Source organism: Eurosta solidaginis, chromosome 3 (genome assembly GCF_040869045.1).
Source record: "Eurosta solidaginis isolate ZX-2024a chromosome 3, ASM4086904v1, whole genome shotgun sequence".
Lineage (NCBI taxonomy): Eukaryota > Metazoa > Arthropoda > Insecta > Diptera > Tephritidae > Eurosta > Eurosta solidaginis.
Window position 1 is genome coordinate 159,422,180 of NC_090321.1, and position 25,030 is coordinate 159,447,209.

At 36.7% G+C, this 25,030-nt stretch overlaps 1 protein-coding gene and 1 pseudogene across 4 annotated transcripts in view; one reads left to right on the top strand and one right to left on the bottom strand.

The window, feature by feature from the left end:
* Positions 1-5,456: 5,456 nt before the first annotated feature.
* On the bottom strand, positions 5,457-6,885 carry LOC137246718 (uncharacterized; annotated as a pseudogene).
* Positions 6,886-14,065: 7,180 nt separating this feature from the next.
* Positions 14,066-25,030, top strand: part of Nnf1a — a 260,842-nt gene continuing 249,877 nt past the window's right edge. For 2 of the 4 annotated variants that reach the window (XM_067773511.1, XM_067773512.1), the window contains exon 1: positions 14,068-14,449. In XM_067773511.1, the coding sequence (XP_067629612.1) occupies positions 14,262-14,449 (188 nt within the window). In that variant the 5' untranslated portion in view covers positions 14,068-14,261. Of the gene's footprint in view, positions 14,450-25,030 lie in introns of all 4 variants that reach the window. The other 2 variants (XM_067773513.1, XM_067773514.1) reach the window with 2 other exon arrangements.

The following is a 25,030-nucleotide window of genomic DNA, read 5'->3' on the forward strand; positions in this document are numbered from 1 at the left end:
ATTAAATTATTGAATTTTAATTTTGTGCTGTTTATATAATAAATCATTTGTTTTTACTTTTTACAGGTTACTTATTGTCTACACGCCACTTTGGTACCCTCACCCATCGTGGCTCGTTATGCATGAACGTAACATGGTTGGCTGTTTTTGATTTAGATGTGGTTTGGTTGCGTACCAGCGTTAATTATGATTGGTGGCCTTGGAGTTAAGTTACGGTGATTTTCGATATATTTTATGCTTTAACACTGATAACAGCAAGAAATGCAGCATTTGCCGCACTGCGATATTCTACTGACAGAGTAAGTATATCTTTATACCGTGGGCAAGGCGATTCATGATAGGTGCGGAATAAAATACTAAAACAACTCGCCTAATTTTCAAAATCTCATTCTTTTCAGCTGCCATATGTGGCACGCATTTTAATTGGCGCATTTCAATGATTGGCATCAAAATGCGCAAATGCATTGTTAGTGTAATCTATCGCAAATCGTTGGAAGCACGCGGTTTCAAAAATCCACGTCCTGAAATACTGAATCTTATGTCCACAGATTTCCATTCATTCTGGAAGGTACAGCCTTTCACTACACTTTACTTACTCTACACACAATTGGACGCAGCATTTTTAGCTGTTCTTACATTTGGCATTATTCTTATACCCATAAATCGTTGGATTGGACGTTATCCACGTTGTCTCATGCCACAAGTGAAACTATAAGTGATGCAAAGCAAATCAAGGTACATGCGTGGGAATATGTATTCATTAAAAAAATATGTGCCTGTCGCAAGAGGAAGTGGGTTTTTTAAAGAAACATAAATATTTGGATGCGCTTTGTGTTTACTTTTGGGCTACCCCACCTGTATTGATGTCCTTTCTGAGTCATGGTAACTCAACTAAGTTGAATGAAAAATAATGTAATGGAGATGCAATCAGCGTATTTTGAACATGAAAATGGCGTAAAAAATTATAATGATTAAAATCAGCAGCCAATTTTTCGTTTATAGAGTTTCAACTTGAATGTGAAAAAGGTATGGAATATAAGCTTAGATTAGAGTTGCTGCATATATATTCGGTTGCATTTGGGCTAAAACTCATATGTGGTACCACAGAACATTTTAGACTCTCTGAATCAAACTTTTTTAATAAAGATTTTGTGTACCAGTGATATATATTTAAATTTTTTTAGGGCGATTTGGTATGTCTTGAAGGTCCTGTTGGCGGTGGCAAAAGTATTTTAATCGAAGCTATAGTGGCAAGTATGAATTGTACATCGGGTACAGTATGCGTGCACGAGCTGTCTTCAGGTATTCAATACTAACTTCGATTTGGTTTCCGCAGTTTATTTCATGTTTCTCGATTCAGGTTTCGGTTATGTGCCACAAACGCCTTGGCTACAGCGCGGCACAATACGTACAACATCAGTTGGGGGAATGTTTTCGATGAACAACAATACAGAGCCGTCTTATATGCATGTGAGTTGACTGAAGGCTTGGAATTGCTGGGCACTTGTTGCTATCATAATAAAAAAAGTATGTCGATTAGAATACGTCGGTCGCTATTGTCGTTTAAACATGGTTTCAGAAAATTTTATAAAACGTCTTATTTCATAAATTGTTTGAACTACTACTACTTATAAATTTTATTCAAAAACGCCATATCTCAGAATTTGTTTCATATGAAAATGTATTTCATTCGCGCTCAGATAAGGTTTTTGATACAAATTCTGAACATTTTTAAAACAAATTCTCAGATATAGTTTTATTGAATAAAATTTGTTAGTAGTAGTTCAAACAATTAATGAAATAAGACGTTTTTATACCTTTCATGAAAATGAAATGGTATATTAATTTCGTCGCGAAACCCAAAATTGTAAGTCCTTAAAGGAAAATAGATAGACCCACCATTAAGTATACCGAAATAATCAGAATGAAGAGCTGAGTTGATTTAGCCATGTCAATTTTTGAGATATCTTGATAAAATTTGGTGAGCGGGTGTACTTGGGTGTCAGATTAGACATTTGTCGGAACCGACCGGATCGGACCACTATAGCATATATCGTCCATACAACCGATTTTTCAGAAAGAGGATTTTTGAGATATCTTACTCAATTTAACAGATTGAAGCTTCAAACTTCACCATATAATTTGGTATATTGCCCATATTGTAGCCTGAAAAAATTGATGAGATCGGTCGTATATATAGTATATATCCCCCACAACCGATTGCTCAGATAAGAAACCTTTCGTAATTACTGCCCTATTTTAAGAGCTAGAGGCTTCAAATTTCAAAGAATGCTTACGTATATAGCATATATTGTTGTCTGAAAAAATCATAGAGATCGGTTGTATATATAATATATATCTCATACAACCGATTGTTCAGATAAGAAACTTTTCGCAATTTCTACCCCTTTTTTACGGCTAGAAGCTTCAAAATTCATCAAATTTCATCAAATAGTTACGTTTACGTCATATATTTTTGAAATACGCGATTCGTAGTCATAGTTTTTACATGCAGACCACAAAAAACGTGAAGCTTTGCATTCTCACACAAAGTACCTACCTATTTTTTATTTTATATTTATCTTAAAAATCGTTTAGGTATGTAGATCTGTTCACTATATATTTCTTATCTTATACATCCGATTATTCGGAGATTACGAACGGGATAAGATTATTGTTCAGCCCCATTCATGAAAGGTATGAACTCTTGGGCACAGCCGAAGACAGTCCCGTCCTTACTTGTTTTTTTTAATTTTCTGATACCATGTTTACACGAAAATAGCGACCGACGTATTAGAACACGTTTTTAGTTAGAACCAATACAGAAAACATTTCGGGATGGTTTGAAAATTTGTGTATTAATTAGTTTATTCGAAATCAGGTGGTCATGTAAACATTTTCATTACTTCCACTACTTCAACAGTGTGCTACAGTCCAATTTAGATTACTTTAACTTACATATCTGTATATTTTACTTGCGAACCAAACTTATGTTTAATTATTAGAGTAATATCGATTAAGTTTTTTGGACTTTATGAAATTTGTTGGACTGAATACCTTTTTCTTAAGCTTAGTTTTACTTTCAAAAAAGTTGAATCGAATTTTTAATACTTGCGATAAACATAAACCTGTGAAGAGAAAAATAGCAGTGTCAATTTTCAACAAATTTCGTCACTTAAATACTTCTTTTTTATTTCCGATATTTCAAGAAAAAGCTTCTATGAACTTTGCAAACCCATCTCAAAAACGTTTTCAAAAATTTAGGAAAATTTTACCTAAATTTGAACTTTTTATTCGGGGTTCTTAGAACTTTTTTGAGTATACAGTTTCGTAGCCCAGTCAATTTTAGTATAACCAAGTACAAGTTTTATTTTTATTTCGCATTGATTTTTGAGTATTTTTTTACCGAAAAGTCTTTAAAATTTTCTTTCATAAAAAAACTGTTTCACAATTTGTATAGAAGAAAATCTCAAACACCCTTCAAAAAACTTCAAAAATCAACGAGAATTTTTAGAGACCTATAACATGCATGTCCTTTGTTATACTAAAATTGATTTTGCTACAAAATTGTATACTCCAAAAATGCATAGAACCATAAATAAGAAGTTCAAAATTTCGGTAAATTTTTGCGTTTTTCGAAAACGCTTTCGATACTGTTTTGCATAGCTTCAGTTACAAAAAATCATGGAAGTTTTTTCGTGTAGTATCGGAATTAAAAAAAGTATTTAACTGACGAAATTTATTAAGAATTGAGACTGCTATTTTTCTGTTCGCAGGTGTAAGTTCATTATCAAAATGTTTGATGTTTATTAATCTTAAAAACGTGTGCATAAAATACTGCCTTTCATTTTATATGTTAGGAAATTGAAGTACAAATTAATTTTAATTTCTACTAGAAGTATGAATGTTTAAACGGTTGTTTTTTATGAAATTGGTGGTTTTGAAAAAATTTAAAAAAGATAGGATACGTAAATTGCCTTATATTTTATGAAATTGAAGAACGAATTAATTTAAAAAATTACTAAATGTATGAAATGTTTATGCTGTTATGTTATGTTGTTATGAAAGAAAGTGAATAAAACGATTGAAAAGTTGCCTTAAAGTTTTAGCTTTTTTTTGTTTAAAAACACATTCTATTTAGCATTTAGTATTTTTAATAATAGTGCATAACTATACAGATGAACCGTTTCTTTGCAGAGTGTCACAAGTACACTTCCCTATGTATCGAATTATTTAGATTGATTATAAACAACCGGTAGAGGTAGGTTACTCTATGTAGAGTTCAGTCTGGATTATAAACATGTTCAATTTTACGATTATTTTATTATCAACTGGACTCATATGTCAGTATTATTATTAACAAAGAAACTAAAAAAGAAATTTCATATTTTTGCCAATGATTTAGTTAAATTTTTTCGAATACGGTTTTAAGAATGCTTGCTTGAATGGAAATAACTGTAGCTTACCAAAATTGCAATGATTTCGAAAATGTACTTGTGCCAATTTTAATAAACGGTTCAAATATTGTATCCACATTAGAGATATGCGCCGCCGATAAACGCCGCCGCCGTGGTGGACAGTCGAACTAGTACGAAAACTGAAGCTACGCGGTCATCCATAATGAGCTCTTATAACATAAGGCCGGAAAACAACAGTTCACATCTTTCAACTTTCATTCTAAAATATCGTTTTGATTTAACGAAGACTATTGAAATCAATGTTGTGAACACAAACGTCTGCAAACTTTGGTCTACATTTTAAAAATTTGATCCAGGGTCCTTGTAAAATTTTAATTATGTAGATGCGCCGAGGATTATACGATACCCATGTCGCAATGACATCCACTTAGACTGCTTATGATTTCGAGGGCGGCATCCTTGGCCGAATAGTCACTCCCTAACGTTTCAAGGTGCTTCTCTGGTGTAGCTCGGAAATATAGCTCGACAGAAGCATCCGTTGGAAAGTCTTCGGAGCTACACCAAGAGCTTCTAGGACAGTGACGTCGACGAAGGTATGTGTTCGAAGTCGCAGTCCTATAGCCTCCGTGCTGTCATATGGTGTGAGGGTCAGGTGTGGTAGCGACTGGTGTTCGGGATTGCTACTGTTCGCACATCGGGAATTGTAGCTCCTAAAAACAGCCCAAAAATCTGGAGGCTACATGTGCCACTAGAGGCATGAGTATTAAAAGACCATTAATAGCAACCGTAAGTCGCCTTTGTGCGTGACCACCAAGAAGCCACAAACTACCCCGAAATATACCGACAAAAGTGTGACCATTTTTTTTCAGCAGACGCTGCACTTCCAAAGACCGGGGTTATGTTCGAAGCCTCTCTGGAGTAAGTGAACGAGGGGCAATCCCTCCGCAAGGAGCTACTCCGTAAACCTCCAATCCACATATACTTACGTAGTTGCTAACTAATTTTAATCTCTTATTTAAATAATTATAGGGGACTGCATTTATTACAGTTTATATAATGTTAATTAGTTTTATTTTCTGCTTATAATTTTTGATTCATAACCCATTAGTTTAACAGCAAGATAACTTTAAAATACACTTGACGAATGCGTTAAGGGCTGGTGAAAACTGGCAGGATTTTCAAAATTAATTTTATAAAATATATTGTTGCAACTCATACATATTAAATGTTGCTGTGTTTCAACCCAAGTACATGCCACAATCCCAGGTATGGCTTTGTACGTTTCTTGAACTAAACAAGTATCCATTTGGTTATCGTAGCTGAAATGCAATTGCGCCACCTGCTCTTCATCTGTAAAATACAAGCAACGCCTACGTGGTGCATATACGTAAAGACTATACTGTGCTCCTGTATGGTGTTGCATACATCGCAATCCATACGTTAGTTGTGAATAATACAAAATATCAATGCTACCACATGTAGAAATATAAGAAAACGTCGCTCCTCGCAATCCAACTGTATGCAATCTATATTAGTCGCATATGCGCATAGCTGGTGTATACCATACTCACAATTATTAGCCTTTTCAAGCTCAGTTGTATTCGATTCCGAGAAAGCTATAAGTAGAAAAATATACTCGTCGTATATATAAAAAACTTTATTTTAATATAGCATTCCAAGTACCTACAACCAAAGCAAAGATAATTGTGGATACCGTGAAGATATGCAGCCATTGTCCTGTAGTTAACTCCATTTCGCCCTTTAATAAATGGTGCAAAAAGTCCAAATTATCCGCTGTTACTTGTTCAGATACGAGCGTATAACGTTCACTTTCCCACGAGCAGTTGAATATATTTCTATCATCAAACGTTATATCACAACGCTGTAAAAGTATGGGTACACTTCGACCTATATCTGGCACATCGCGATACATTTCCAATGTAAGTGCCTTTTCACTTGCTACGTAACGTATACAGCTAAATCCTACATTGGGTGCAGGAGCCATACAACGTACGCCACCTCCAGCATCATTTAGCTAGTCAACTGCATGTATTGATTTTACCGAACTAAAATAATAAACCTGACCACTTCGCATAAGTAACAAAGCATTCATTTCTAGTATGAATATATCGTTCACAATTTCTCCCAATGGCAACGGCAAGCGCACCTTGGTCAAATTGATTTTCTTTGTACGTCGCGCTCTTTTGAATACAAAATTAAACAAATATTCATCATTCCATGTTACAAAAACCGTCTTTCCAGCATCTGTACCATGATTGGTTAAGCCAAGCGGCTGGAATAGTGTATCATTGTCAATAGACCACAGCAGCTTTTCGAATTCCTTGTCATTAGCATCTTCCCCAACAACCTTATCTATGTCCATTGGCAGTATGGGTGGCCCCTGTGATGTTCTTTCACATTCTGCTATTAGGGGGACTCATGTAACCGTATAAATGCCTTATAAAGTGTGTAAACGTATAAATTTATCTAGTTTACGCACGAGCTGTCAAATTTTGTATGAAAAATCATTTACACAATTTCATAGCGGAACGATACAAGGTGGCAGCATGGTGACATACCTACAAACATAAATAAAAATTGCATGTACTTTGTTTTTGTAAATTCGATGGACAAATGTCAAAATCGTACTGCGCCGTAATTTGATGTATCAAATCAAATAAAAAAAGCCTAAAATCAGCTGTCCCATGCTGCCACCTTGTATCGTTGTGCCATGCACAATTTGTATAAATTTACGCGCACATTTCATTGTGTAAACGCGGTAAACTCAAAGGAATGCAACCTTGCAGACATTACAGCCGGCATTTTCATCAGAAATCTCCAACATCAGCAAGTAAAGGCGTTTTAGTTTTGATTTTTCACTTAATCTTGGTATTTTTTAATTTGTATAACAATCAAAAAATTTTTTTTGGCAATAATACAGCTGAAAAACAATCAAGTTTAGCAAGAGTATTACTAGGTGCGTTCATATAACCGCGTGTGTAAATGGATATAATTTTACACCTTATAAGTTTATATGCTATCATGAGCCCCCCTATTACCAAACGTTGTGAATCACTGATTATTTACTAAAATTCGTCGTCTTCGCATATAAAATCATCCTCGTTATCGGACATTGCAGTAATATAAATAACAAAGAAAACGTCAATCATTGTAAATTTTACCAAGTAGCGCAACTAACAGCTGATCGGTGAAAATTCGCACATTCACACGCACAGTTCTCGACTCAGTTTCAAAAAAAACTTTAGATTATTTAATTCAAATTTTAAAGTGAGATAATCCTTATAAATTTATGTATACAGAATATATATGGCGTTTTTGTTGTTATTAAAACAATAGTTTTATTTATATTAAAGCTTTTATTTTTTTTTTTTTAACTTTGAAAAAACTCCGAACACCATTCCTTCATTATCAGCCCTATTCTGCATTTCGACTTGGATTGGAATTTTTTCGATTTGGCAATTTTGGTATTCTGTGTTCCAATCTCTTTCGATCCAACTTCGAATCGTTCGATTTTTTGTATTCTGCATTTCGATCGTAGTTCCGTTTTTCTAAGTTGCAAATTAGTTGGCGGAAAAATATTTTATTTTTATTTTTTTATTAATTTATAACAGAATTTTAACAAAAATGTAAGTAAAACTTGTTAAGAAACGTAGAAGGCTTGATGATGATTGTTTTTTATGTTTCCAGGTCAAAAACAACATGTCGATGTCGAAGTCCTTGGACGTATTTGCCCCGCAAAAGTATCTAACACATACTTCAAAGCATCCTTGTTAAGTCGAATGTTTTTTTGAACCTAAATAAGAAAATAAGTCATTAAACTTTACCACTTTTAAGTTCAATTTCTTACAATTCGTCACTCATCTCAAATTGATTACACAAATCTCGCAATATTTGCCTTTCCATTCTCGCCTGGCAATTTTCGTATGCGTTACTTTCCAACTCCATAAATAAAGCCGTGGCTATTGATTCCATTATAATAGACAGCTATAATTTGTGTCTGTTCGTTGGGTCCAATTATATGCCAAAGCAAGCTGCCGGCGTAGAGGAAGGTGAAGCGAAAACGTAAACAATCCTTGCGGAAAGAATAATAAACCTTTATAAAGTATTTTAGGCCAGTGCAATGAAATTAGCATCATTAAAATTCAGAAAATGTCAACTATATTCGTCCAGGAATCCGTTTTAACAAAACACGGCAGGGAATTGGCCAAAAGAACGACAAAAACACACTTATAATTATGAAAACACTTCACTCAAAAAAATATAACACTGCGGCAATATATTCTATTGCTTTTTTGTACAAAATGGCGTGGATAATAAAATATAAACGTTTTCAGTGTTTTTTTACAAATTTTCATTAATTTATTTTGTTCCAATGTTCACACATTCCGTACCAACAGCTGATTTCGAAAAATCATTTGCTCTTCCTCTTCTCTTTACGATTCCGTCGTAATGCAGAATACCAAACTTCGATTAAAGCGGAGCGTAGAACGGGAACGTAATCGAAATGCAGAATAGGGGTGTATATGACATTCGACTGCCTAGTCCACTGCCTTCCACTCTATTCGCAACATAACCTCTACTTAAGCTGCCAAACTATATAGTAAACAATGACGTCAATAATAAACAACAGATGATTTTGACAGCTGAAATGTTACCAGTGTTGTTAAATACATGCAGGGAAATTTTAACCGAGTTTGGCGTTCTTTTCGCACTCGCTTAGAATAGAACGCGGCTACTGTTTAAATTGTTATGGGCCATTTGGGAGAGTCACCTTTGGAACGCACCTTCTGGCTAGTGATGGCAAATAAAAGGTGCCATGGCAATGTTGATCGAAATGGACACTAGAGGTCACCACGGGCGTGAAGCGATGATCTCTAGGAAGAAACACGCTGTTTCCCATGGTTCAACTCTACACAGGTTGGCTCATCTTTAAACCAACAAAACATGTCTGTTCAAATTGCCAAAATCTATGTATTGGTGTTGGTGCGAATGGTATGGAATGGAAACATAAAACTTAGCAGTTTTTGTATGTGTAAGTAAAATGTTGCCAATGTGTTGGTTTCATTTTGAGTTTGCCATCATTGTGAATGATGACTAAGTGTGATATCTTCTGCATAAACGTCAAAATTCCAAAGTGATTGGATCACCTGATTTGTAAATGACTATCGCTGTTTCATTCTGTATCTCCTTCTATCACCCGTTGAAGATAGGCGCCGCCATATTGAACAGCCTCTCAGGCAGTTGACACATAAGATAACACACTTAGTCATCATTCACAATGTTTGCCATCTCCTTTTGACAATCCCTTCGACCATGCAATGACATAAATAAAATCAGCTGATGAGATGAGCCAACCTGTACATAATTGAACCATACTGTTTCCGGAGGAAGAGGACGAAGAAAAAAAGGATCGAGAAAAATTGACAGCGCCAGCAGGCAAAAAAATCGCGGCAAGGAAAAATTAACTATTACTTAAATTTGCCTAAAATTCCGGGAAAAAGCATTCCCACATAGACGAAAAACCAATTGGCAAACGCGTTAGCTAGTAATTGGGGAAAAAATAACATAAAACTGGAGCCGCAGAAAAAGCAAAAAAACCAATTGAAGAAGCAGATCGTTTTCCCTTTTGGCGTTGCTCTTTATGTTGCGTTTTCCGCAGGCGTGAAGAAATTGTAAATGGGCAAGGTTTGAATAATAAACCATTGCCAAATATATTAAGTTAGCTCAATAACAACGAAGTGCTTGGAATTGCTTTGATTTCCGGATAAAAGGGTAAACCCGATTATAATAAAGAGCCTCCATCCCTTTTAAAGCTTCGTACACAAGCACCACAACGGTAAAAAAAATCGTTCAAATATTAATATATATAGAAAGGTTATTCGGCACGAGGAGACACCTTCCGCGATTTCTGCACCTACTGAAGATCTTACTTTCATCGTAAGCTCGTTTATGGGTCAATACCAATTCGACCTCACTTCATTGCAATCATCATCATAATTTTAAGCAGCGAATGGTTATGGTAACAATAATCGTCGTAGGCAACAACAAGGTCAACCACCACGTCGACAACGTAGCAATCCATTAAATTATCAAGCGGGAGGTAATGCTAACGGTGCGTATGCTCCTAAACAACCTAACTATCAACAGCAGAGTGGCTCTGAAACACCAGCTGCAACATCCACTTGATTCACAACAACCAGCCTCGTAAAGGCCCACTGCAACATCACCTGCAACAACAACAGGGCCCCGAACATAGGCCTGCTGCAACACTACATACGACAATAACGACCGGAAACATGGTGAGTTCGTTCCGTGACGCGGACTAGTTAGGAATATTATACCTTTAGTATTAGTTCTTTTTTGTAGGTACTTAATGCGGCCGTAAGCCTTAGAAAAAAGGGGGGGAATGAAAATTTTTCTTTCTTCTCGAAATTTGCTGCTGTTGTTTTTTCCGATACGGTCCGATGTACATATGTACAACTGCAAGTAAAATCACAGCTGCAAAAGATATTAACACATATTGCTAGCTATTTTCTTCTGTAACACGTTAAAGAAATGTTTAACGAAAGCTACGTAAAGAAAGTCAAAAATGTTTTGGCAAGAGATTGGAAAATCTTAAGTAGACACTTAGAATATCATCGGGAATTCGGTTAGACTACAACCTTGTAATGCTCTCCTAAAATTAGTGAATTACATTAAGCTGCATACTCAAACATTTTAAAAATTTCGAATTTTTTTTCCAAAAATGATTTAGAAGCTGGTTACAATTCATCCAAGTTTTTCTTAATAAAAAAAGGAGGAAGAAAATGAATTTGAATTTGCAGATAATCTTTGGTGCTAATTTTTAAATCGGAAGTGTACGTTAACTTGCGCTGAAACTTAATTTAAAATTTGGTTATTGAAAAAGGTATCAATTGTTGAATTGTGCTGTTAGTTAATGCGTGTAGATACCTAGCCATTTAGTATGTATTAATTAAGAGTGAAGAAAATTAATTTTCAAGGTCGCAAACACCAAAACATATGTAATGTAAATTTTTTTTTAAGAAAATGTGCAGGATCATTTCAAAAATCTCATCGTCATTGTTAAATTAAAAAAAAAAAATAAAAAAATAACATGATGCACGTTAATATAGTTTATAAGCAAGAAAACAAATGTAGATTAAACCCAGGATCTATTAATATATACCTCTTTATATAAATTTTTCTTTGATAAAGCGAATGTCCGTAGCGTTACTAGAGATATTTTCAATAGACCCACCTGGAAAAATAAATTGAATATATTTTTATCTAAAGTTACATAAATATCGTGTTCAGATCACGTAAAACGAAACAATGAAGCAACAGAAACCAAAAAAAAACAAGAACTACATGTATTTGAGTATAGATTGAAGGAAATATGTATACAAATTTACACGAATAATTCCCAGCTCAGCTTCAGTACTAAATTTGTTCGAACAAAATTTTATTACCAAACTTATTTTCAGCGCGTGCTATTCGAATACGAGTAAATTCTCTGATTTTCAAAAAGTTCAAAAAAAAAAAAAACAATATATTTTGTGCTAAATTTGTTAGAAAATTTTAGTATTGTCAAATTGAGTCTTAGCCCATGCTATTCACATAAATATGCTCCATATTTGAGGTGCGGTATAAGTACTAAAAAGTTCTAACAAAATTAAATTTTATTAGCCATAACATTTTTTTTTCGTAGCTAATCAAGGAAATGAATTGTCAATAAATTTGAGTCATAAATGGGAATGCTGGGAATCCTTTTTATTTAGAAGGCACTAGGTAAAGCGGGTAAGGGGCCACCGAAATTCAGGTGCGTCGGTGGCCATGGATTTGAGGGTGGGTTACGCACCGGGCTTCGCAACAACACCCGAAGCGCCCCTCTATATATTCGGCCCATTTCTTTTTTTCTTTGTTTTTTCTTTCAAATTTTCAGCGGCTTTTTTTTGAGTTGGATTTCCAGCGTTAGCAACCGGTCATTTGCGGTTCGGAAACTTTTTGGCGTTTAGTTTTTTTTGAATTTTTAAATTTTGAATGTTTAACGGTCTGTCCGTGGCATCCGGTTCGACCGGATGTTGTGTTATTTTGAATTATAAGCGTTTTGAGTCGGCTCTGCGCTTCTGTCAGTTTTTTTGAATTAGACAGCTGAGTTCTTTTGAATAGGCATGATATGACTTTTTTTGTTATGGCGAAGGAACAGTAAGGTTGGCAAGGACCCCGCCCAGCCGACATGACTAGCCACAGAGCACCCCCAGATCATGCCGACTGCCTTCCTTACTGCTCCATCAAAGACGCGATTCCATAACAAAATATTACTTTAAAATTGATGACTGCTTATGTTGTCTATATCGTGTATTACATCTGAGAATTAAGTGTCGGCATATTTGGTCTGTATAATTGTTTAATTTGTAGACTGATAAATAAATAAATAAATTTATTAATTAAATTCATTCCGATAACTCTTTCCGACAACACAATTCCTCTTTAGTACTTTGGCATATGATCCTCTGTGGGTGCTCTATGGTGTACTACAGTGAAAATAGCCAGCCCAGTACTCATATTTTGTTTACTTCATCAAAAATTTACTTCATTAAAAAACACAAAATAAGTAAAATTTTGAAAACGTTTATCCATATATTGTTTGTTCAAGCTAACCTTTAAATTATTTTTAAAAATGTTGCTCGTTGGGATGTATGTATAAGTATATTTTTAAAAAAGTATATTTGAATTTATTTCATTTCAAAAATATGAGTTCTTCGCCTTGTTTTTTTTTTACTAGTTATGTTAATAATGTACTTTGTATGGTTGCAGCCCATGCTTAAATAATAAATACATCAAGCCTTGTATTGTATTTGTTGGCCTTTTCATTGTTTAATCGACTAAACTGAGATTTTATAAAAATTAGTATGCAGAAGTTGGGTAAAAGCGATAGTAACCCGTTGTGACCCCTTAATACTTTTTTTACACACGCTACTACAATTCACTAACACTAAAGCTGGAGACATTGGTGCTTTATCGGTAACCGTATCGGTAACCTTTTAACAGCTGAATCGACCAACTTTATGAGAATCAATGCAATCGATTATTGGTGCCGCTAAGGTCGTAACCGTATCGTAGCCAACCAATTGGGTTTTGGTTTACCGTCGTAACGATAAACAGCTGATTACGGTAGGGTTACGAATACAGCGATATGACATACGGCACCAATGACTCCCGCTTAAAGGGCGAATTAATGGTGACTTATAACCATAAAGCCATAACCAGATAAAACAGCTGATCGAACCTACCTTAAGGAAATCAATGTAATCGAGTTAGCGTTATGGTATGGCACCATTAATCGATTACATTGATTTCCATAGGGTATGTTTGATCAGCTGTTTTATCTGGTTATGGCTTTATGGTTATAAGTCCCCATTAATTCGGCCTTAACAAAGCCCGCGCATGCGCAGAACATACATTTGCACAGTTTCAGCAAATAATGATTGACAGAAAATTTGCGCATTAGGAAGATATTGATATAGAAGTATTATATATATGGTGCCCATATCATTATATGAATTTGTGTTCCCACTGTTGTCGAGGTCGGTGTCGTGCCGCCTGATGTGAAAACGCCAATATGCGGCTGTAGCGATTTTCCAATCACAGTGATTAAATTGCCGTTAGCGAAATATCTCTCATCGCTTATTGAGGAGGGGAATATTTGCACCATTTGAAATTTTCTATGAAAGTTAATTTGACAAACTTAGATTGTTGTGCTTTTTGGTTAATTTTATTAGAGTTGTAATTGGGTGCTGCGAATACTTTCATATCTGAAAGATGAACGTATATCGGAAAGAAACGAGAAATAACTTGGCGAAAAACTCAAAACAAGATAAAAAGGATAATTGCTCAACACGTGTTGAAGTACAGGAGGACTTTGAAGAACACCAACGTATGCTTCGATATACAGAAGATGTGCGTAAGAAGTACCATGCGAGTTGCCGCCAAATGATTTCGGAGTTGAGGTTAGAATCGTATTTTGAAATAAGATCTTTTCCATATACAAAAATGAAGAAAAGAGCAGTCCACTTTTTAGGTCGTGGTTTGACGCAATCCGTTTCTTTTTTGTATGTCGTATTGCACAATCCCCGGCCTGTAAATTTCACTGCAAATCTACATATTTTGGGTAATGTTTGACAATACGGTGCACCACCTAATTTTTATCAAAAATTATCAAAGCTGGTATCAAACCGATGTCGGACCCACCCAGGGTAATTTTTTATAAGCGGGGCCGAAGGCCTCCAACGCAGAAAGGTGTTCTATGCAAAAAAACTGAATTGGGCCCCATATTTCTGACCCTCGGGGAAATTTTTTGTGCATAACTTTCGACAGATATAAAATTTTTGATTTTCGCTTTCGCATTCTTACAACGGAGACGCGTCTCGACCTCCGTCTTTATACGAAAGCTAGGTATCGGCAGTACACGGTCCCGAGACCCAACATTTATCTATGTAAACGAAGCGTTTAGAGCATGGCTGGCATAAATATATAAAACGTTAAGAGGTTTTACAGTAACGATGATTTAAAATTCAGAGCTTAAAGAAAAGGTAATAGTCTAGTTGAGGAGTCGACTTCTAATACGCTACCACCAAAAATATCGAGTGTGGTGTCAAAAGACGCGTATTAATCTCGAAAACAATAATCCGAAGGCGGAAAAGAAAAATTTTATCCCTGTCCGGAGATATTTGCAGTTGAAGTTGGCGATTTCCATGTGGTTGTTGTTGTGTTCATACCCACAAAAAAAATTGTGCATCACCGTGGCGGTAGCCAGGGTTATTTTTTATAACGCAGAAAGGTGTTCGGTAATAGTCTAGTTGAGGGGTCGACTGCTAATACGCTACCAAAAATATCGAGAGAGGTGTCAAACGACGCGTCTTGACATCAGTATTAATAATCCGAAGGCGGAAAATAAAAATATTAACTCGTTCAAAAGATATTAACGAAAAACCGAAAAAAGACCCGCGGGTACCTCCGAAACCGGGGGTCGGATCCATAGTATTTTTGCGCAGAACACCTTTCTACGTTGGCGGCCTTCGGCCGCGCTTATAAAAAATAACCCTGGGCTACGCCATGCCAAGTCCGGGTGTGTGGTGTAACCGTGGCTACCGCCACGGTGATGCACAATTTTTTTTGGGGGTACTAACACAACAACAACCACATGGAAATCGCCAACTTCAACTGCAAATATCTCCGGACATGGATAAAATTTTTCTTTTCCGCCATCGGATTATTGTTCTCGAGATTAATACGCGTCTTTTGACACCTCTCTCAATATTTTTGGTAGCGTATTAGCAGTCGACCCCTCAACTAGACTATTACCAGGTGTTCTGCGCAAACATACTATGGATCCGACCCCCGGTTTCGGAGGTACCCGTGGGTATTTTTTCGGTTTTTCGTTAATATCTTTTGAACGCGTTAAAATTTTTATTTTCCGCCATCGGATTATTAATACTGATGTCAAGACGCGTCGTTTGACAGCTCTCTCGATATTTTTGGTAGCGTATTAGCAGTCGACCCCTCAACTAGACTATTACCTTTAATTTAAACAGCTTGGGTTGCTCCTGGAAATATTTAGACAAACATGAAATAGCCGGATCAATAAACCCCACAGACATGGTTCCGACTTTATCTATCTATCCACCTACCTCTCCTCCGGCTAACCCTTGTCATCCTCTCTTATTTTGATTTTATTTATTATTACGGCTGTTTTAGGCAAACTTAACCCATATATGCCGAGCGTAATACTTGTAGTACACCCGTTATTTTCAAATTATTTCGTAAATAGTAATTTAAACTATGTACCAACCTGACGCTGTGCTCCTGTACAAAACAGGCATCATAGTTGGCTTTGAAAAAAATTGATCTATGTCCGGAGATATTTGCAGTTGAAGTTGGCGATTTACATGTGGTTGTTGTTGTGTTAGTACCCCCAAAAAAATTTGTGCATCACCCGAGACCGCCAACTCAGAAATGTGTTCTTCGCAAAAATACTATGGATACCACCCCCGGTTTCGGAGGTACCCGCGGGTCTTTTTTCGGTTTTTCGTTAATATCTTTTGAACGAGTTAATATTTTTATTTTCCGCCATCGGATTATTAATACTGATGTCAAGACGCGTCGTTTGACACCTCTCTCGATATATTTGGTAGCGTATTAGCAGTCGACCCCTCAACTAGACTATTACCTAAAAAATAACCCTGGGCTACGCCATGCCAAGTCCGGGTGTGTGGTATAACCGTGGCTACCGCCACGGTGATGCAAAATTTTTATAGTGGGTACAAACACAACAACAACAACCACATGAAAATCGCCAACTTTAACTGCAAATATCTCCGGATATATATAAAATTTGTCTTTTCCGCCATCAGATTATTGTTCTCGAGATTAATACGCGTCTTTTGACACCTCTCTCGATATTTTTGGTAGCGTATTAGCAGTCGACCCCTCAACTAGACTATTACCACAGATTTAAGCCCAATTTGTTTTGTTCTGTTTTTTGTATATGTTTATTAAAAATAGTTGTAACAAGTAAGGAAGGCTAAGTTCGGGAGTAACCGAACATTACATACTCAGTTGAGAGCTATGGAGACAAAATAAGGGAAAATCACCATGTAGGAAAATGAACCTCGGGTAACCCTGGAATGTGTTCGTATGACGTGCGTATCAAATGGCAGGTATTAAAGAGTATTTTAAGAAGGAGTGGGCCATAGTTCTATAGGTGGACACCTTTTCGAGATATCGCTATAAAGGTGGACCAGGGCTGACTCTAGAATTTGTTTGTACGTATGGGTATCAAATGAAAGGCGTTAATGAGTATTTTAAACGGAGTCGGCCTTAGTTCTATAGGTGGACACCTTTTCGGTATATCGTTATAAAGTTGGACCAGGGGTGACTCTAGAATGCGTTTGTACAATAAGGGTATCAAACGAAAAGTGTTAATGAGTGTTTTAAAAGGGAGTAGGCCTTAGTTCTATGGGTGGACGCCTTTTCGAGATATCGCCATAAAGGTGGACCAGGGATGACTCTAGAATGCGTTTGTACAATATGGGTATCAAACGAAAGGCGTTAATGAGTATTTTAAAGGGGAGTGGGCTTTAGTTCTATAGGTGGACGCCTTTTCGAGATATCGCCATAAAGGTGGACCAGGGCTGACTTTAGAATTTTTTACGATATGGGTATCAAATGAAAGGTGTTAACGAGTATTTTAAAAGTAAGTGGGCCTTAATTCTATAGGTGGACGCCTTTTCGGGATATCGTTATAAAGGTGGACCAGGGTTGACTCTAGAATGCGTTTATACATTATTGGTATCAAACGAAAGGGGATAATGAGTATTTTAAAAGGGTGTGGGCCTTAGTTCTATAGGTGGACGCTTTTTCGATATATCGCCATAAAGGTGGACCAGGGGTGACTCTATAATGTGTTTGTACAATATGGGTGTCAAATTAAAGGTATTAATAAGAATTTTAAAAGGGAGTGGTGGTAGTTGTATGTTTTTCATTTTCTTTTACTTAATATGGTAGGTGTCACACCTATTTTACAAAGTTTTTTTCTAAAGTTATATTTTGCGTCAATAAACCAATCAAATTACCATGTTTCAACCCTTTTTCGTATTTGGTATAGAATTATGGCACTTTTTTAATTTTTCGTAATTTTCGATATCGAAAAAGTGGGCGTGGTCATAGTCAGATTTCGGCCATTTTTTATACCAATAGAAAGTGAGTTCGGTAATTATGTGAAGTGAGTTTAGTAAAGATATATCGATTTTTGCTCAAGTTATCGTGTTAATGGCCGAGTGGAAGGACAGACGGTCGACTGTGTATAAAAACTGGGCGTGGCTTCAACCGATTTCGCCCTTTTTCACAGAAAACAGTTATCGCCTAGAATCTAAATCGCTACCAAATTTCACAAGGATTGGTAAATTTTTGTTCGACTAATGGCATTAAATTTATCCTAGACAAATCAAATGAAAAAGGGCGGTGCCACGCCCATTTTGAAATTATCTTTTATTTTTGTATTTTGTTGCACCATATCATTACTGGAGTTGAATGTTGACATAATTTACTTATATACTGTAAAGATATTAAATTTTTTGTATAAATTTCAATTTAAAAATAAAATTTTTTTAAAAGTGGGCGTGGTCGTTCTCCGATTTTGCTAATTTTTTTTAAGCATACATATAGGAATAGGAGTACCGTTCCTGCCAAATTTCATCTTGATATCTTCAACGACTGCCAAATTACAGCTTGCAAAACTTCTAAATTACCTTCTTTTAAAAGTGGGCGGTGCCACGCCCATTGTCCAAAATTTTACTTATTTTCTATTCTGCGTCATAAGTTCAACGCACCTGCCAAGTTGCATCGCTCTATCCCTCTTTGGTAATGTATTATCGCAATTTTTCGAGATGAGAGCCCAGGAATCTACATACCAAATTTCGTCAAGATATCTCAAAATTTACTCAAGTTATCGTGTTAACGTACAGACGGACGGACGGACGGACATGGCTTAATCACATTTTTTTCGATACTGATGATTTTGATATATGGAAGTCTATATCTATCTCGATTCCTTTATACCTGTACAACCAACCGTTATCCAATCAAAGTTAATATACTCTGTGAACATTTTTTTTAATTTATCTTAATTTCTGTAATATTCTATGTTAAAAGAACGGTATTAAAAAAATTGCGGAAATTGCTTCACCAGGAGGCCCGTCGGCATATCTGGGTTAAACTACTAAATACAATTCATTATTACAATCTCTTAGTTCCATTGAATATGGCGTCGGAATGCCATGTGATTCCAATCAGCATATTTACTAGCGTGACAAACGGACGAGTCTGGGAGCCACTCTTTTAAGGGAGGTTGGAAAGGACGGTTTCCAATCTCCAGTGCTCCCAGCATATTATTGTTATTATTTATTAATATTATTAAAATAAAATAACAAGTTAATATGTCTTAATGAGCATTAGCTGCCAGGGATCAGCTCGATGGGAATTAGTTATATCGATTCATTTTTTTTTTTAAGTTTTAAAGTAATGTTGATATGTGTTTTAAACAGTTTTTGCTTTTTGCTTTGAAACAATTGCCTTGGGACACGTCAAGGAATCTTCCACCGTACTGCAGCCGGTTAAAACTATTACAGTTGCCTACAATACAGAGCCGTAGGGAGATGCTTAATGTCTTATTTATAGTAAAACTCTTAAAAGGGCTGATAGCTAGCCCATTTCTGCTTAGTGAAATTAAGTTCAACGTGCCAGTCAGACCGTCTAGATAATCTCAACAACTACATATAAGTACATGCAGAACGAACTTTGAATTGCATGACCCACTTCGTGGTATTTGTCATGATTTCAATAATCACTGCAAAAATTTAAATACATGCGATCCGATTTTCAGGATTAAAAAGTACCTACTTACTACCTTAAATATGTAAGGTGTAACCCCCTATAGCATTTGAATGATTTAATACATAAGTATACAGTATATTTTTGTAATTATCATATATTTAAGTTGCCAAGTCTTTTGTTTGTTTTTATACTATACTTTCTTTAGTCTGATTAATTGTTAAATTTGTAGACTAATAAATAAATAAATGGCTTTGACGAAATTATTGATTGAATTTATAGCAGTAAAGATCTCATTACGTAATTGTTGTTGTTGTTGTTGCGATAAGGTTGCTCCCCGAAAGCTTTGGGGAGTGTTATCGATGTGATGGTCCTTTGCCGGATACAAATCCGGTACGCTCCGGTACCATAGCACCATTAAGGTGCTAGCCCGACTATCTCGGGAACGATTTATGTGGCCACATTAAACCTTCAGGCCATTCCCTCCCTCCCTACCCCCAAGTTCCATGAGGAGCTTGGGGTCGCCAGAGCCTCGCTTGTTAGTGAAACAGGATTCGCCGCGGATAGGTGAGGTTGACAATTGGGTTTGGAGAAGCTATATATTGCGGTGGCAACCTGAAAGGTTGCGCTACACAGCCCCTTGAAACTGGTATTTTAGTCGTCTCTTACGACAGGCATACCTACCGCGGGTATATTCTGATCCCCTAACCCGCTGGGGTTAACATATGGCTCAATAGCCTGGGCATCGAGAACAACTCGGGCGACGACGAGGCAAGCACTGTCAAAACTTCAGCGACTGGCATGTGTATGCATCGTTAAGGAGGGCTCGGGCAAAGGTAAAGTCATATCGTCCTGGAACATAGAGGAACTGAGAGAGAAGATCCCAATCTCTCAACTCCCGAGGGATGATATCCTCAGGCACATAGTATATGAGAAAAGATATAAAGTAGAACTGGGAGACAAGGGTACGTGGGAAGAAAGCAGAATTGAGAGCATTCAGCAGCTAAACAGTATAGTATGGTATACCGATGGCTCGAAGACCCCAGAGGGGATTGGATCTGGAGTCTTTGGACCCAGAGCCAAAATATCAATACCCCTGGGAGCATACCCGAGCATTTTTCAAGCGGAGGTATTTGCCATAAGCCAGTGCGCGGACCTGAACCTTTAGCGAAAATACTCCAATGAGAAAATTGCCATACTCAGTGACAGCCAGGCCGCCCTCAAGGCCATCTCAGCATTTGAAATAAAATCAGCGCTAGTCCTTGAGTGTGTGGAAAAGCTGAACCAACTAGGAGCACACAATGAATTACTGTTGGCCTGGGTTCCAGGCCACAGGGGAGTCGAGGGAAACGAGCAGGCGGACAGCCTGGCCAGAGAGGCAGCAACGATACGACCTATTGGTCCTGAGCCGTTCCTGCCAGTAGGCCCGCAGGAAATTAGGGGGCATATATTGGCAGAAGAAAAGGAAAAGAGGGAAGAACACTAGCGTAATATGCCAGGCCTAAGACAATCTAAGCTACTGTTAGGGGGTTATTGCACAACTCGATACAGGGCATTTATAGGTCTCTCGAAAAATAACCTAAGAACTCTAACAGCAATTCTTACAGGACACTGCAGACTGAACAGCCACATGCAAAAGCTGGGTATAATATCAAACAACACATGCCGATTTTGTGACAGATCAGCGGAGACGGCGGACCATATCCTCCTGGAGTGCGATGCAATCTCAAGACGTAGAGCTAAGTTTATGGGCTCACCATGGCCAGAGCATACTCACATCAAATCCCTCAAGCCAGGTGAACTGCTAGGGTTCATCAGAGATGTCGGCTTGGATGAGGTGTTGTGAAGCAGATGAGGGCACAATAGACCAATGGTCGCAGTGCGATCCTCAATTAACTATCTATCTATCTATCTAACCCGCTGGGGTCATTACGTAGTGGTAGTGTATTTATTTGCTGCACTATATTCCGCCACGTTCGGATATGCATGTTTATACTCAACATAGCTTATACGTAGTGTTTACTCTCAGTTGCGAGATAGGGATGGTGGTGCTTGGTGACTTCAATTTACCTACAGTACGTTGGATTAGGTTGGATTTACAATGACGTCCACCACTTAGCACAATTTTTGTAAAAGCCTGTTTGATATACATATATTTACTGCAATTAAACAATATATTAAATTGCAAAAATAAAATGCTGGATTTGGTATTTGCGGATGAGCCTGTGGGTATTGCCCTCAAACGAATTCCTCCTTTATCACTTCCAGTGGATCCACTACGTCCTACACTTGAGATAATGCTTGATTATGCTCAGCCTGTGTTGTTTGATGCAGCAAAAGTAAAATCTAGTTTTCGATCAAGATGTTTTTATAAGCCAAATTTTAATAAGCTGAATTATCTTTATTTCCACCCATGACTGGTCGGATCTATATGCTTGTAATGATGTCGAGTCACGAAGTTCTATTTTTTACAGTTCGCTCGATGGCTTCTTTGAATGCTGTGTACCTATTCCTCATGGAAATGCTGGAACGGGCAAACCCCGTGGTTCTCAAGACATCTTGTAAGACTATATAATATTAAATGTGGGCTATAAATATATATATATATAGGATCATCCTCCGATTTTTCTAAATATAGTTGCTAGATCAAATTTTCATCGTCTTAATCAGCAGTGCTATAAATGTTACTTATACCGGTGTAAGCTTCAATTTTTTAACAACCCTAAACAATTCTATAGTTTTGTCAATTCGAAGAGAAAAACTTCAGGATTTCCATCTGCTTTTGCCTATGGATGTAAGGATGCAAGCTCTGACGATGATTTCGCAATTTATTTGCAGAATTCTTTAAGTCGAACTATTCATCTGAACTTTTTTAATCAGATCTCTATCCGTACACCTTAGACAGTTCTAATTGTATTCTAGATCCTGTCATAGATATAGATAATGTTCTAAATAGTCTGTGGTTGAAACCGATTTCTTCTCCGGGTCCAGATGGTGTTCCTAGTTGTGTGATAAAGTTCTGCGCTGTCAATTTATCCAAGCCGATCCTTAAGTTATTTACACTATCTCTTGATCTTCTGTATTCCCTTCAATTTGGAAGCAATCATTTATTATTCCCTTACATAAGAAAGGTAGTAGGTCCAATATTGATAACCATGGGATCCTTCTAAAAATCTTCCCCCCTATTGCAGTCGGTTAAAACTAATACAGTTACCTACATTGCAGAGCCGCAGGGAGATGCTTGGTGTCTTATTTATTGTTAAATTAATAAGAGGGTCAATAAATAGTCCATTTTTGCTTGGTGAAATTAAGTTTAACGTTCCTATTAGGCCATCTAGACATTTTCAATCAATTTTTGTAGCTACATGCAGGTCGAATTATGAAATGCACGAACCACTTCACTGTTTATGTCGTGATTTTAATAAACACTGTAAAAATTTAGACGTCTGCGACTCGTTTCTTGGTATTAAAAAATACCTTTTAACTACATTAAATTTGTAATTTGAAATGAAGCAGAGAACGCTAAACCGCGATATACTGTTCAACCCTCTGTTTCAAATTTGAAGTACCAGTTACTTGAAACTTGTTTGCAAAATTGCGTTGTGATCATTATTTTTATATGTATGCAATCAAATTTACTCTGTATAAATTCTATGCTGTATATATTTTATCTACTATTAACTTGCTTTATTATCAATTTCATAAATTATTATTTACTAGATCCTTCATGAGTACTTTTTAACACATTTTCAACATTTTATCTTTTGCTTACTTCTAAGTTTTTAATTGAAATTGTCAAGCGTTTAATTCAATACTGTTTAAATATTACTTTAAAATTGATGACTACTTATGTTGTTTATATCGTGTATTACATCTGAGATTTAAGTGTCGGTATATTTGGTCTGTATAATTGTTTAATTTGTAGACTGATAAATAAATAAATAAATAAATAAATACAGGGGCATAGCTAAACTTTCGGCTATTCCTAAAAGGTTTGAAAAGATCATCACCTGCCAAGTTCAATATATACATATGTAGTTCTTTATTATCACCCAGCCAACATGGTTTTGTACGTAGAATATCAACAACAACCAACTTGTTTGAGTTCACCTCTTTAGTCATGGATGGATTTTTATCCAATAAGCAAACCAATGTCATTTATACCTTCGTCAGCAAAGCATTTGATTCTGTTAATCATTTGCTTTAACTCATAAACTTGACTTACTGGGTTTTCCGAAGAATTTATTACTTAGGCTTCGCAGCTATCTCTTAAATAGAACTCAGCGAGTTATGTTCAAAAACAGTCTCTCAGAGTTGATAGAAGTATAGAACGTTTAATGTTTATTCTATAACATTTATTAATTCAAATTCAAAATAAAACTTAAACTAAAACTAAAAAGAGCAAAATCGTGTCTTACGTGGGGTAAGTACCGAGTTATACTGCGTTGAAGTTCAAAGTATTATTAGACGTTGGCTGTAGTTGCTAAAACTCAGCTGTTCTATGATGTTGCCAAATATTGCTGCAGGGTCGATTTGGGTAGTCACTACACCACCCCCTTTCCAGAAAATTCGCCGATCCTTGGGAACAAATTCCGCAAGTTAACCATGTTGTGACGTTTGTATTGTATTGGTCCAACGGTCTCGAAATGCCGTCGTAGTTCCCGTAAAAAATTATGTTGGTCGTTTGAAAATAATTCCATGGTTTGTGTTTGCAATTGCGCTTGCGTATGCGTAGTGTCTTAGGAAATCCGCACCTATTATAGGATGCGCAACGTCGGCGATTAAGAAACATCACTTAATGGCCGTCGTAGGCCGAGCTAATGTTATCTGTCGCTTGCCGAATGTATTAATTGTAGTATTGTTTGCAGCAACCAGTTTCATTGCGTTTGGTCGCGTACTCTCCTCGTGACGTTTGGGTACCACCGAAACTTCGCCGCCCGTGCCGATGAGGAATTTCATCGAAAACGTTCTGTCTCGAATGTCTTAATTGTAGTATTGTTTGCAGCAACCAGTTTCATTGCCTTTGGTTGCGTACTATCATCGTGACGTTTGGGTACCACCGAAACTTCGGCGCCCGTTCCGATGAGGAATTTCGTTGAAGACGTTCTGGTTCAATTGTAAAGGCGGCTGGAGTTCATATCCTCCTCCGACATAGCCGCTTTGGACGGAGGGCTGACTAGTTTTCCGAAAGCCTTGGTGTG